Source organism: Sciurus carolinensis, chromosome 9 (genome assembly GCF_902686445.1).
Source record: "Sciurus carolinensis chromosome 9, mSciCar1.2, whole genome shotgun sequence".
NCBI classification, from domain to species: domain Eukaryota; kingdom Metazoa; phylum Chordata; class Mammalia; order Rodentia; family Sciuridae; genus Sciurus; species Sciurus carolinensis.
In genome coordinates, this window is record NC_062221.1 from 124,730,743 (window position 1) to 124,745,675 (window position 14,933).

General features: G+C 38.2%; 1 protein-coding gene across 4 annotated transcripts in view; it reads right to left on the reverse strand.

Moving 5' to 3' along the window:
- The window catches only part of Adamts5 (ADAM metallopeptidase with thrombospondin type 1 motif 5), a 49,431-nt gene that overhangs the window by 16,779 nt on the left and 17,719 nt on the right, over positions 1–14,933 (reverse strand). For all 4 annotated transcript variants that reach the window (XM_047564853.1, XM_047564852.1, XM_047564850.1 and 1 more), the window contains 2 exons: positions 8,282–8,449; positions 375–658 (listed from right to left, as the gene is read on the reverse strand). In XM_047564853.1, coding sequence (XP_047420809.1) covers positions 375–658; positions 8,282–8,449 — 452 coding nt within the window. The remainder of the gene's footprint in view (positions 1–374; positions 659–8,281; positions 8,450–14,933) is intronic.

A 14,933-nucleotide genomic window follows, 5' to 3' on the forward strand; every position in this document is an offset into this window, starting at 1 on the left:
AAGGACCATGGCATTGACTCTCCTACCGTTTCCTTACTAAATTTACATAATTACATTAAATATAGAGTTTGGAATTTTAGCAAGAGGAATCTGAAAGTGAGCCTTCAAAAAATAATTTCTGGGGCCCTACTTGGGGTCTCTGTCAGATTGGTTCTGGGTCATACATTTATTTGTGAAAGGCTATAATTCCTAAAGAAATTCCTGGTGTCAAATCTTCTCCAGTGTTTGATTACTGAAGGTGGCGAGGGCAGGTCAAAGGCGAAGCTTATATAGATGGAGGGGGAGGGAGAATCTTTTAACCAAGAAATAAAGCCCTCTATGACAGTGCCCAGGCGGTCCCATGCTAGGTCTCCAGGCGTTGGGTGACCACTTACTGAGTAGTACTTTTTCTTGGTTTTGTCCACACACTTGCCCTGCAGGCAGATTCTCCCCTTCCCACACGGTGTCCCTTCCACAGCCGGCAGCTTCTTGGTCAGACACACCATCTGGCCCTGGCGCACCACGGCGCACCAGAGGCGGGCACAGACGTCCATGCCGGGACACACCGAGTACTCAGGGCCGAAGGTCAGGTTGCACTGCTGGGTGGCATCGTAGGTCTGTCCTGGGAGCTCCTCGGGGCCCTGGATCTGCTTCCGTGGTAGGTCTAGTAAACAGTTACCTAAAAGAATAAACGAAATTGACCACTGCGCGAGGTTTGGGATTCACACCACTGAGGTGAGACATCTGAAAATGAAAGACTCCATGCTTAAGAACCATGCACCCACAATCTGCAGTGTGACCCCTGGAAAAGGGGCTCTGCAAACGGCACGGGCGGCGCGCCTCCGACTCAGCAGCGCCCTCCAGCGTCTTAGCGGGTGATGCGCTGGGGAGCGCCTGTAATGGAGGTGGGGCTGGCGGCATATGAGTACACGAAATTATTTGTAATAAATACTTTGAAAATAGTCATTGTGCTGAAGCACCCTCCCAAAAAAATTAGGATGGACCTAGAGGAGATCTGATAGTGTACTTAATAGTAATAATAAATCCTCTACAACTTTAAGAAACAGAATTTATCCTTGGTATTCTCTTCTTTCTCTTCCCTTGGTGTCTATTCTTTGGTGAACAGGTATGTATTGGGTGTCTGGAATATATTTTTCAAAACCATATTAGTGTCTTCCTGCAAATACCAGAGATCAGGGTGGTGACAGGCAAGCAGGAGTGAGATGAGGAGTCCTTCGAAGCTGGGACACAGATGGAGCAAATCCACAGGTGACACATGTCTCTCTGCCCTCAAAAAGTTTGCCTAAGAATTCCTTCCCCAGTGAGTTGACTCCATTAATCTTCTTTTGTCACATACTCATGCATGCATTCTGCCCATCTATTTCTTTATTTTTTCTTTGTTTCCTTAATTTTAGGATTTATGCACTGATGATAATAGCAATGAAAACAATAATGAACATTTGTTACACCTACTGTTCTCAGGTATCTACATGTAATAACTTATTTAATCCTCACAAGACCCCTATGAGGCAGATTTATTTATTTTGCTTACTTTATAGATAAGAGAACTGAGGAACATAAGACGCAGATCATTTACCCAAGGCCACAAGGCTATTAGGGCCTCATGCCCAGAACCTGCCCTCATTGCAAGCCAATTTGCCTTCTGTAAGCATGTGGAGATCTGTCTTACACCACTGCCGAAAGGCAGGCATGCTAATGGTACAAACAACTGGTCTACCTATACGGCTAGTGAAACACTAACAAGGTGCATGCCATTGGCCAAGGCAGTTACACGCTCCCTAATTCACTGTGAAGAAAATCATCTCTTCTCACTATCACAGTCTAAAGGTAAAATTAGCAAACAAAGATACAAAGGGAGAACAGAAAAACAGGAAACAATGATAGTTCTCTGTTCAACATATCTATCAACCTTTTAGATGTATTATTCTTTTTATTCAAAAAATTCAAATCCTTACTTGCTACTGAGAAGTGGCCCATTTTAAGTGTTCTGCAAATGTTTTTACAGCTACATTCAGGTTTCTTCAAAGTGAATACCTTAGAATTTGTCCATCTGTGACAGAGGCATTATATGAAAATGAATAAAGAGCAAAGTTCCCATTTAACTTCTGTGCCAGGGTGTTTGAAGAGGTAAAGCTTCTGAAGGGAACCCAGAAAAAGCATTAAAAGTAAGTGGCCTGCCAAAGAGAACGTGTGGGAAAAACATCAAGTTGAAAGGAAAACATCCACATCAAGTTAATAGGAAAGAATGATAGGAAAACCTCACTAAGCTCTGTTTACAGGACCAAGATGAGGCACACAGAACTCCATGGAGGGTGTTATCTTCATTGCTACATGGAAAAAGAATGCCATGGAAACCAGGAAGGCTTAGCAGACTGCTGATGTTTGAAGACTCTCAACAAATCTGAATCAGCAAGAATGCTTTCCAATTCCTCAAAAGTGCTGTTTTAAGAAACTTTAAAAAAATTGTACTACAAGGCACAGATCACGGAACTGGGTAACCAGATATGATCTGGGAAGTCTTTACCGTGGGTGCATGTGGCATGGGTCTGCCTTACTTATCTTGAGCCAAAATGAGTCGCCACCTTTCTATGCATATGAAGTCACTGACACTGACTCTGACGATGAGTAAAATCACCCTACAAAAAGGAGACTTGAAGATGTGGCCGCTCTTCATGACACTTCATTCAGAAATACAAATTTTCAAAACCAAGCACATTTGCTTCGCTACTAAGAATTAGGTATATCAGATCTTTGATTTTTTTTTTTTTCCTTAGCGGTTGTGTGGAGATGACCTTTGAAAATAAAATGATTTCTTTCATTAATTGATTGACTAACTTATCACCACCATGTTCACAGTCCTCGAATATGTTACTGGACCATTTCTGCTGACTCTGAGTCATATAGTCTATGGATGTCTTTTTCATGTTGATGTATGTCCTTCTGCAACAAAATAGTATAAACGTCTCTACGTAAAGGCAGACCCATTCCAAGGAACGACACCAAAGTTATTATACAGCATGATTCTGAATCTCATAGCATAAAATATTTAAAATTGAAGTAATAGCGTATTGGATACACATTTTTCACTTTTCAAAATGCACAGTTGGAGGGAAAGGGAAATTGATCAATTTTTAGGATCATTTATATTGACCTCTATAGGCTCCTGACCTACTTCTGACTTTCTCTTAATCTCTTATTCTCAATCACTTTTTCATATCTACTTCACATGCATATGAAATTATCCTAGTCTGAAATTCTATCTAGGCTTTGCTACCAACACTTACTTTTTTTGTTTTGTTCCACAAATTACCAGTTTACTTCTTTGCCCCTGCCTCCCTCTCTTCTTTCCTTCCTTTCTTTGCTTTAACATATTATGTGTACAAAATGAATACTTTATAAAGTCAAAAGAAATCACATTTTTATTGTCCATGGTGAATTAAATGTTTAAAATAGGCAAAATACAAAAAAGTGAAATGAGGTGATTTGAAAAGGATGCAAAAAGAATGTGGCTTCTCTTTCTGGCCACTGAAGTCTACCAATGAGGTGGAAGGTAGCCCTTGCCTCCAGGTGATCTCTGGTTTTATATACCTAGTTTATAGCACTATTCATCTCTCATATTAATGTCGAGTGGAAACTATCAGATGAAGATTGTTCTATATTTCCACTTTTCTTCTGTATTTCCAGCACTGTAATTAAGTTTCTGTCTTTCTATCCTTTTCAATACTCAGGCATAAAGTTAAGAATTGACCTAAAATGTCCTTTGCAGAGAAGAAATCAATCAGTGTTCCCACTGAAGCCTCCAAAGAGGACCAACAGGACCGCATATTTTCCCTTGTTGCTTCCTATCTTCATGTCCCTGCCTCTGTGCCTCTTCTTTATTTATTTTTTTTATTTTTGGGGGTCTTAGCTTGAATATCTGACATTAAAAGAGAAATGGGTGCATTTGCCTGCTATTCAATGAGTCATTTGGGAGCTAGTGTTAGATAAAGGAACAAAGGCATTGACAAAGGAACAAAGGGTACTGACCTGAAGTAACAGTAAAGTCTGTGAGTGAAGCTGTCAGAGGCATGAGGTGCATATCAGCAGATGCAATGGCAAGGAAATAAGATTGAAAATGCCCCACCATAAAGGGGGAAGCAAAGCTTTTGAAAAATATAGGTCACCACGGCCTTAAAATGTCTCATTTGCACAATAAATAAAGAACATTTATTGTGAAAATCAAGATATAACCATAATGCTCTGAATTTTGCTAACTACCACCTTAAAAACTGAATGTTTAGCTCTTATGCTAAATTGTACAATCAGATAAGCTGTAAAGTTGGCAAAGGATTCAGAGACCTGGTTTTCCAAAACCATTCTTTTTTAAATCTAAAGTTCAGTGTTTAGTGAGTGATTATAAATAAACTGAGCTCTTTAAATCAACTACATATTAATATTTCAAGATTGTCTGCAGATTTTCCTTAGCACCTGTGTTGCGGGTGATCTTGAGCTGTCTCTACCTAGGTGGTGGCCTTTCTTATCATCTGGCACTGTGGACTTGGGGATATAGCAAACACAGCTATCTTTTTTGGCCTCAAGGTTATTAAGCATTGGAGAGAGGAAATTCAATAGTCTGCTTTCACTGCACAATTTCTCTGCCAGTGCTTACCTTTACTTTAGATCACACTCCCAGCCAGCTTGCTTAGAACTAGTGGGTATAAACACTCAGGGCTTCCGCAAGTCTCTTGGCCAAGGGTGGAGGAGTCCCAGGGGAAATGGCTACTCCTTTCTGAATCACAAATCTCCAGACACAGCTACTTTTGAGTATGCACATGGGCTTCTTAACCATAAACTAATTGCTGCATATTTCTTGTTGGAGCTAAATCAGGAAACACTCAGTGCTAATGAATTTAAGTTTGGCAGTGGTTGAGTGCTACAAATGTCCAGCCACTTATAGCTAATAATTTTTAAAATAAATCAAGTGCTTTGAATTTAGTTTCTCATCTCTCCAGCACTTTTGGAGGTGGGAAGGGAAGCGATAAGATATTACATGAGAATGCATTTTCCAGATACGGTACTCTGTAGATACCAAGATACCATCAAAACTTACATATGTTTTGGGGCTGGAGATGTGGTTCAGTGACAAAGAGTTAGCCTCACATGTGTGAGAACCTGGGTTCAATCCTCAGCACCACACACACACAATTACACACATTTTGTGAAAATACCTACTTAAAAAATAGCAATTGCTTTGCACTCTTTATATTAGTTTTACCATTTAACCTTCCTCAATAACAAAAAATCATTTTTTTTTCTCGAATTTATTCCATTATGCCAAAATACAGCAGTAGCTTTAGGGATAATACAAATAGACCCCTTGGAAAATGGTATCAGACCACTGGACTTTTTATATTTTGGGGCTATATTTTACTGCTTTTGTTTCTTCTTTATTGTTAAACAGTGCTGTTTCTTGCCCTCAGTTTACCTGTCTGAAGTCTTCTCCACTCCCCATGACCATTTCATTGTTTAACATTGTTAGTGGTCTAGGAAATTAGAGCAGAAAAACAGTAAAAGTATAACGTATGAATGACTGGTATCTGAGTGGAAACCTACATAGCTCCCTAGGAGTAAAATGAAAGGCTTCATGACAAGATTCCTGAAGTCTATTGGTCTCTAGACAAATATGTTCATTTTCCTTCCTTCCTTGGGCTTTGACATTCTCCTTGGTTTGCTCCTTCACATTCTCCTTGGGTTTGCTCCTAAGTGCCTTAGTTCAAATGTCAGAACCTCAGTCATCTAGAAATTGGGTTTCCTGGTTCCTATGGCTTCCTTTACACTTAAAATGACTTAAGTCAGTTTTTTCTGGGGGGGAGTCCCAATTAAAAAGTTATTAAATTATCTGAATTCACATTTAAATAACAGTACTCTAGAGTGTACCTGCTTAAATTCTGTGTATGCTACTTTGAGAAGAAATGAAACATAATTTAGCTTTGCCACTGTTTCACACTATTTTCCTTTATTTTTCATTATTCTGAAGCTAATTTAATCACTATAGGTGACTCATAAAATAGAATTCTTTGCTTTGGCTAGAATAAAACACTGCCTAAACAAACCAACATATTCAAAAGTGAGAGAATCTAAATTTGAGGAAAAAAGTCAATAAATAAACTGAACATTTTCTGTTCAAAGAATTCTGGTAACTGAATATGTTTATTTAATTTGCATCCAGGAAATTCAGATGATTTTAATCAGCACAAATGAATAAGATAATATATCTACAAGAATTATGTTTTTGTTCTGTATCAAGAATCCTTTTGAACAGAAACTGGATAAAAAAGAAACATGTAAATTTGTTGTACAACTGTTAGAATTCAGAGCATGGACTTCTTTAAATATAGAAATAATGTTTAAAGATGAAGATGATGCTGAAAGCCAATTTGCTGCATAGAAAGCAAAGACCATGAGTTCCAAAACATGAAATAAATGAATCATTCCAAAATTATGGCAATAAGGAACAAAATTCTGCACAGCATTGTAATTAGTTGACCTAATACTTGTTCAGGAAAAAAAATTTGGTCCCATTTTAGCCGTAAGTATTTGCTGTCTTAGCAACTAAATCCATTCATTTAATGAGTCAAGGTTTAGCTCAACCTTTTGGAATGTACAATGTGTGATTTTGAAATTAGATATTAATGTTATTTCATTTTCAGCAAACTTGAAAAAATAAAACAGCAAAAGTAATATTTGGGAAGAAGTGCTAAGGTTCCACTGAAGACAGACTTTATCTGACATTGACTTGATCCATGTAGATAAAAAGATAATTAGATAAAGATTTAATTTAGGACTTTATCAGCATCTAACCAGCACTGTACACTAATAAAACATAAATGCTCATTTTATTATTAGTCTAAGGAAAATCTAATACAGTGATTCCTAGTCTATTCTGAAGTTTTTAAGCAATTGGGCTGTCCTTTCAACAAATAAGCAGCATTTATTTTGTATTGAGAAGAATTTAACACCAAGCTGGACTCAGGTTAGTTCTAGGGATGGGAAATGTAAACAGCAGCAAGCAGTGAAAGCCTTCACAGTTCATCAGTGATGTAGTGTGAATGAATGAAACAACACATTCTGGCTATTTAAAATCAAAGAACTGTGTAGCTGAACTTCTTTCTGTCCGAAATGAATTTAATTATCATTGTTTTGACACTGTGTAGCCGAAGTTCAAGATGCCTAACACTCTTTAAGAAATTACGAATATAATAAGTCATAACTCTTGTGGATTTGGGAAAGACCATTATTACAGATGCTGAACCGTACACAAGATGACTTTATGAAAAATTATTATGGTATTTGATTCAACCACCAGTTTTACAAAGAGACAAATTTTCAAAGAGCAAAAGTGAAGAATATGCCCTTTTTCAGTAGATGCAGTGAAGTGAAATATGTGATCTCTGAAGATGGCTCTCTGACTCTAAGGTGTCCACCTTCCTGGTTTCCTATTATTTTTAAGTAATAAAGGATGTGAGAAAATTTGCAACAGCTTGTTTCAGAAGTTTACTTAGGGGTTAGAATTTATTATTTCTAAAATTATAACTTCCTCTGTATTTCTATATAATTTATGGCTCTGATTCTAGTCTTAAAGAGTTTAATAAAGTGTATACTATGCTCTGAACTGTCTCTAAAGGATAAGCCAAAGACTTTCTTTTGAAGTTCTTAAAGTGCTTTCCCATCATTGAGATTCCTTTTCTGTTTCTGTTCTGCAGTTTTTATTTCACTTGCAGGAGAATCTGCTGTCAGAATGAAATCAAATTCTTCCAGTCAATGAGAAGCTAGAGAGCTTCCTCTGCTGGTTTCATGTTGCCATAAAGAGAATCCGGTAGAACTGTCACCTACACCTACACCACACCCCTGTAATAGGCATGTAACAAATAATTCTGAGAGTTGTATTAATAGCAGGCAAACCAAGATGTCTGCCAAAGTTCTCACAGGAAGCCAGTGGTAAGAGAGGGAATAAAAGCCAGGCTTTCAGGGCACCCGCTAGGCATTCTGTGTGGTCTCCCACACGGTTTCTCTTTTGAACTTTACAATTCAAAAGCAAAAATACCATAGCTATAAAGCCACCAGGGATGCTGGCATTACACACCAACAGACAATCAATTTCCTTGCTCCTATTTTGACACCGTCTGAACCACCATCGTTTTAGAGGGCAAGATGAACATTATGGGAAGGCAATAAAGTAAAGCTCCTAAGAATACCAGCTTTTTTTTCCCGTTGAGTCTCTGTTGTCCTGAAGGATACATACCATGGCCGTCATCCAGGAATTCTGTGATGGTGGCTGAGGTGCATTTGGACCAGGGCTTGGATGCATCAATGCTGGTTAGGATGGAAGACATTAAGCGCTTATCTTCTGTGGAACCAAAGTTCTCTTCGCAGAATTTGGAATCATCATGGGAGAGGCCAAGTAGATGACCTAAGGGAGAGAACCGAGGAAGCACACAATATGGGAGTGAATAAAGGAACTGCAAATGACGAGCAGTTTTGCAATTTTATTTTTCCCTGACAATTACGCTGATACTTGAGTTTTTTGTCTCCCAATTATAAATGAGTTCATTTTAACTTCTTTCTCACCCAAAGACTGCACTGTAGGGAAATAAAAGCTGCATCTAGTTAGTTGAGCCATTACTTTGGGTGAACATTTGGAAGAAAACTGAAAAATTAAACTAGAGAATGGATAGTCCCATAATTCATCTGGCTCACATATGCTCAATGACATGTAGAAACAAAGCCTTATTTAGAATCTAGAATTTGTGGGGCAACTGTGGGATTATGTCATAGCCCTCACCACATATTATTTTGATTGTCTAATTTTCTGCCTTCTCTGATCGACCCTAAGCCCCATGAGATCAAAGTGCATCTGCCCTCAATTCCCGGTTGAAACCTTTGCATTTAACTTAATGCCATGCAACTTGCAAACACTCGAGAGATGGTTCTTGAATGTCAGAGATTTATTTTCTTGATCAAGGACATAGGTAGTTATGTGAAATGGACTGGGAAGGCAAAGATAGAGAAGGGAAGTGACTAGCTTTTAGGTTCCATGCAAATGCAAGCTTATTTCATACTTTCTTTTTGTTACTTGGTGAGCTGTGACTCGTTACTAGTTTCACAAGCAGAAAGCTTATTTTGAAAATATATCCGTCTCCATTTAAGAAATCTCTGAAAGCTCAAGATGCCCTTCATGGAGGGTTAGAGACTACAGAACAAATAAGATCCTGGGAAGTGATTGATCAGCCAGGTGGTACTTGTGCTTAAGCTTCTCAACCACGCTCTCTGTAATCCCAGCCCACACCATGGCCATTCCATTAGTCAGATGCCATTACACACAGCACATCAGCACATTCCTATAATCTGAGTAAATTGCTTTTTATTACCTAATATCAGTTTTCAAACAGTCTAAGGATGAATTGACCTTCCTCAATAACTCTAAAAGGCTACTTTAAAAAAAAATAATTCAGGTAAGCAGTTCTAGCATTTTGTAGAAACTCTAAAAAGTAGACAACAAATCACCCCAGCAGTATTTTTCCCAAAACTTTCGAGAATCCTATGAAATCCCACTGAAAAGCATGTAGAATATAGTATAGCAAATTGATTACTTCATTTTCCTTTGATTCCTGAGTGCCAAGTACAGAAACTTTGGCCATTCAATCGAGAGTCCAGTGTACACCGTAAAACTCAACAGAGAGGAAATCTTTCACGCTGCATTCCAACTACTTTTGGCCAACTTGTTAAATCACTGACACCTCATAACAAAATTATTCACTGAGCAGCTGACTGCTGTTGTGGCTGAAATTAAGTGGCTAGGGCTCGGTGACCTTCCAAGTCTCCACAGATTTATGCTATTTACTCGGTAATTGACTTCAATAGTATTTATGAAGCTAGCAAGGTCTCTCTGGGAAACCTTCCCACTGCTATGCTGAGTTTGTGGTCAGCAGCATGAATGTGCATCATACATTATACAGTATGTCCCGTAACATGCATAGGCAGATCAGGAGGGGGCATCTAATTTTTGAGCTGTGTGGTAAGATTTTCAGGATCACTGATCACAGAAAAATAGAATCTTCCTTAAAATTACTGGAAATCACGTCATCAAACACTTGCTGAGAATCCACTGAGCAGATCCTGAACTTCCCAAGGTAGAAGCTTTATCAGCTTGCACTGTGGGAGTTGTGTGGAAATTTTATACTTAAGTTTTTACTCTGGTATGTAAGAGAAAAAAGAAAAGTGACCCAAAGTAACCTCTGTAACATGATATATATATTTGAATCCAGATTTTCTATTTTGAAAAATGTGATATTTGCATTCTATTTCATAAGATATTCATATGTGTTAAATGGAGTAACAGCCTTTTCCTCCAAATTGATATAAATAGCATTTTCCACAAGCAGTTTTATTATTGCATCAAGGGATTTTCACTTCATTTGGAGGGTAGATTTTAGATTTCTGATTTAAAATACAGGCCGTATGGCAAACATCAAATTCACTCTGAGGGGCTGGGCAAAATACCTTGTTTTTTTTTTTTTTTTCTTTTCTTTCATATAGAGGGGCAAGGCATATCAATGTAAAACATTTAATTACTTCAGCAAGGCATCTTACTGTTAAAATATTTGGCACAATTTAATGGATCATTTGACACGTATATGGCATCATATCATGATTATTTTATTTTTTGCTCCCCAAATTTACTAGTTAATCCATGGAATTTTTTTATTTATCAATTTTTAGTACATTATAGTTATACGTAAGAATGGGATTCATTCTGACCTACCCATAAAGGCATGTAACATAGTTTTCTCCATCTCAGTCCTCAGTAACTTAATTGCCACTGAAGTTACATCTAAGAAATTCTACCAGAGAAGATTGCCATTCTGATCATGCACAAATCTTAGCTCCACCTCCTCTAAAGCTGAAAGAGATGTAAGTTTTGTAAGATCCCCAAAGTCAGGAAGAAATGGACTGCCTGGGGGTCATTTGAAAGAGCAAATGACGTTCTGCTCTCCACAGGGAAAGTCGGTCAGTTGACTGAGAGAGGCACGCTCTCCGCAGGGCAGCGAGAGTCACAGGCAATAGCAAGAACATGTGAGAAACCCCAAAACAGGAAGCCAGTTCCAGAGTGGCTGGAACCAGGTCACAGTGAGAGACCCATGTGACTTCCCCTCAGGAGCTGGATGGGAATTGAAAAGGAAGATCAATGTGAGGAATGTTTGGATGCTCTTCAGGAAAGACGTGACACACATACTAAAGGATGCGAACAGCAAAGAGGAGTGGAATTTTTAAAATGTGAGTCCCCAATCAGTTACACTAACAAGTCTGAACTCAGTCTTAAATTTCCCAATATCCTTGAACCCTGGAATGGCAAGGTACATATACAAGCATGAAGTTACTTTAATGGGATGCCTACATGAGAGAGAGCACTATGATACCAAAGCTTACTAACACTGGTAACCCTTGATCTAGGAAATTAAAATATAACATCACAACTGACAACTGTGTGTTTCAAAGAGTTGTGAAAGGGAATCAAAATTTAAACTTATCGTCCAGGATGGACCTAAGCTTCTCAAACATCTGCCTTATCAGGGAGAAATTTGTTCATAAATCACCCATGGGAATATTCAAAATGAATGGTGTGGATTGGAGATGAAGGATTTCTGAAACAGGCAGGCCCCAGCAGTATACCTGAAGATGAGATTTAGACATTCATGCCCCAGAGGCTAAAACAGCTCATGAAGCATCTGAGGAAGTTTTGGAGAAAGTATTTACAATGCTAAAGTAGTTTGTTGTGTCCATTATGTTGTATTTAATGGTGAGCTATGAGAGTAATTCAGAGCAGCAAGACTGGTTGAGGGGACGCAGGAATGGGATCAAGAAACCCAGAGAAAGGCAATTCATGCCCTTGAAGAGATAAAGCATTTCCTTCTCCAGAGTCACAGCGTAGGAACAGAAGAGGGAGGAGAATTGGGAGCTTACAGAAAATCTTTGAGAAAGCTCCTTCAGTAAAGCAGGGAGTGAAAACTAGAGAGAGAAAAGGTGGAGGAGGACTTAGGGGCAGCCATTCCCTATTGGGGCTTCAACCAGATATCATGAAGCCTTGTTTTGGGGAAGAAACAGTATTTCTATTGAGAGCCTTTTGTAATCAGCAGACATGCGAAACACTGGAAAGCAGTTTGCTTGAGCAATTCTGTTTACAATACTATCTTTCATAGAGAATCCCTAATTCTTGATGATGTAATTGGAAACGTCTCACCTGAAATCCTGAGGTAATGAAAGGCCAAACAGCCTTATATAGTGAATTCACTTGATAATGGTTTCTAAATAAAATAAATGGAGGAGTGGGTGAGAGAAAGAAGTTAGAGTAAAATTTCCGGAATAATGCAACTGTCTAATTCATGAGTATTTTCTAAGGGATCAAGAGACAGATTGGGGAAAATGTGAAGTGCTCCTATATCTCAGAATAAATTTTGATGTTTGAAATTATTGGCAAAAGTCAAGGTGTAATTTGATAGGAAATATCCATCTATTTTTAATGTTGAATCATGTCACACATATAAAAGCCCTGCAAATGAGACCCATCCCATAAAATAAGATCATGAAGGAATTTTTCTGAATTATACTAAGGAAATAAATTTAATGATGCATGTCAAATCTAAGTCCCTGGGGTCATGAGTCTGAGTTATATTGCTGTTGCAGAAATAGCAAACAATTGGATTTTTCTTCCAGTGTGATGATCTTCTTTTTAAATTGGCACAGAGGTAATGTTGTTAAATAATTTCACCTTTGATATTCCCAACAGAGATTTAAAGAACATCTCATCTTTTTAAATTTATAAGCGAATCTAGTGTTGAAAAATTAGTGATAACATTGGAGGAGTCAGAACACATTAAAGGAAACGGGTAGGCAGGCTTCCTATTCACCTCAGGTATTGCTGTACAGCTATGGCTGGCTTACAGTATTAACCTCAGGAAGGAAACTGGTTGTTTTTCTGAACTTTGGTCGGCAAATTAAACTAAATTTCTAGCTCCTGTCTCCTGATCCTAAACTGACCAATGGTCAAGGGGACACAGCACCACATCTTAAAAAAAGTTACCAGAAGCTCTGTAATGTGTTTACTCGGGAAAGCGCTGCTCAGATGAAGCATCTGTTTCTTAATGAGGTCATGTTTTCATTTTACCTAATTTTCCAGCTGGGATTATGGAGGTGCAAGAAGGTTTGGCCAGGGATTAAAATGTGAGTCAACAGTTCACATGGGATAATAATCTAGAACTGAAGAAGGCACCCATGAGCTTAACAATCAGATGATCACTGTCCAACACAGCTCCTTATACAGAAGTGATAAAACTCTCAAAAGCCCATTTTGAAACATTAAATATAAAGGGTAAATGTGATATCAATTACGTAATTTGGGTGGAAGAAAATAATCCCTTTCACCTTATTCGTAACTGTGTCAATGTCCTTCTGAATTAAATTTGAAATTATATCCTTTAAACTAAATGTTTTCTAAAAATACCATTCATTTTAGGATAGTAGGAAAAAATTTGGGTTTTGGAGCCAGAGGAGTTGAATTCAAATCTTATCCTAGAGGTATAGTTCTTGGGCTTAGATTTAGACACTTCTCTGTGTGTCAGTTACTTCCTCACTTGGGTGACCCATAACTACTTCTCAGAGCATGTTGTGAAGATTAAGTGACATAAAAGACGTAAACCGCTTAGAATATGTGCTTGACCAAGGGACCAGCTAACTTTACTGTCCTTGCTGATGGTTATGCTCTCACTTATTGGGTATGCTAGTCTTCAGTGATTTTAATAGATTTTAATATTACTAAACCCTTTGAATTGGAAGGGAAAGAGAAAAATTCCTAATTGCTAGAGGAAAAACAAATCACACAGTATATGCAATTTTCCTTTTTCTGCCACCTTCAACTTGATTTCCACACATGCAGCAGAAAATCAAGAGGCCTCCCCCAGAGAAACACGAATTGGGATTTGATGTTTTAAAAACTTAACAAGCACTAAATCACTCAATGATGTTAGACATATAGAAAAGACCTATTCCGACCTTTCATCTGGAGCCAAGAAAGACAGTATGGCACTGCTCCAAACTGGATAGAAAAAAATGCTCCGTTCACATTGATTAAAGCAATGGGTTTGGGGATAAAAAACAAGTTAAATCCCAGCTTCCTTCTCACCTCACATCTCACAGCCAGTTCGGACATCTGATGCTGTGCACTTGGCTTTGGTCTATGGTGTGTCAAGGGCTGCCACAGCTTTTCAAAACATGGCCTTGTTTAATCTAATCATTGATGGGAGTAGTCACAGGCAGATCAGCACAACCAGAGAACACCCTCTAACCACAGCAAAACACAGGCAGCCCTGCTGTTGTGTCTCGGCCACTTCCCAAGTCTCCACTGAGTATTTGGTCTTGACTTTTTAAAATCGCCTGGCTTTAGCTTAGGAAGCACATTGGAGTCTTTCATAGTGCAGAGATTCACTTAGCACATTTTATAATTAACTACTATAAAGCAAACCTTTGGCATGTTTGCAAATTATGGATTTCATTAATCTAAATAAAATCAGATTGTTCTCCCTAGTGTGTTAGAAGCTGGCTCAACATCAATAAAATGATTGTTTTTAACAACCATGTGTGCAGCAGGTGAAATCTTTATTATTACAAGTCTATAATAAAAGTTTGACAAGTTAAAAATATAAACTCAAAATGTAAACTTACATCAACTTGAAAACTTTCTGCAGTTCACATTTGGATTGTAAAATGGCCGTAAACACATTCCTACCTCCACCCAAGGCACATGGATGGAGACTGCGTTTTTGATGGTTGGAAATAACTTTTTGAAATAGTCTAACAAATGGGTCAATGTTCACATGCACAGAACAAGTGAAGAGGAAGAT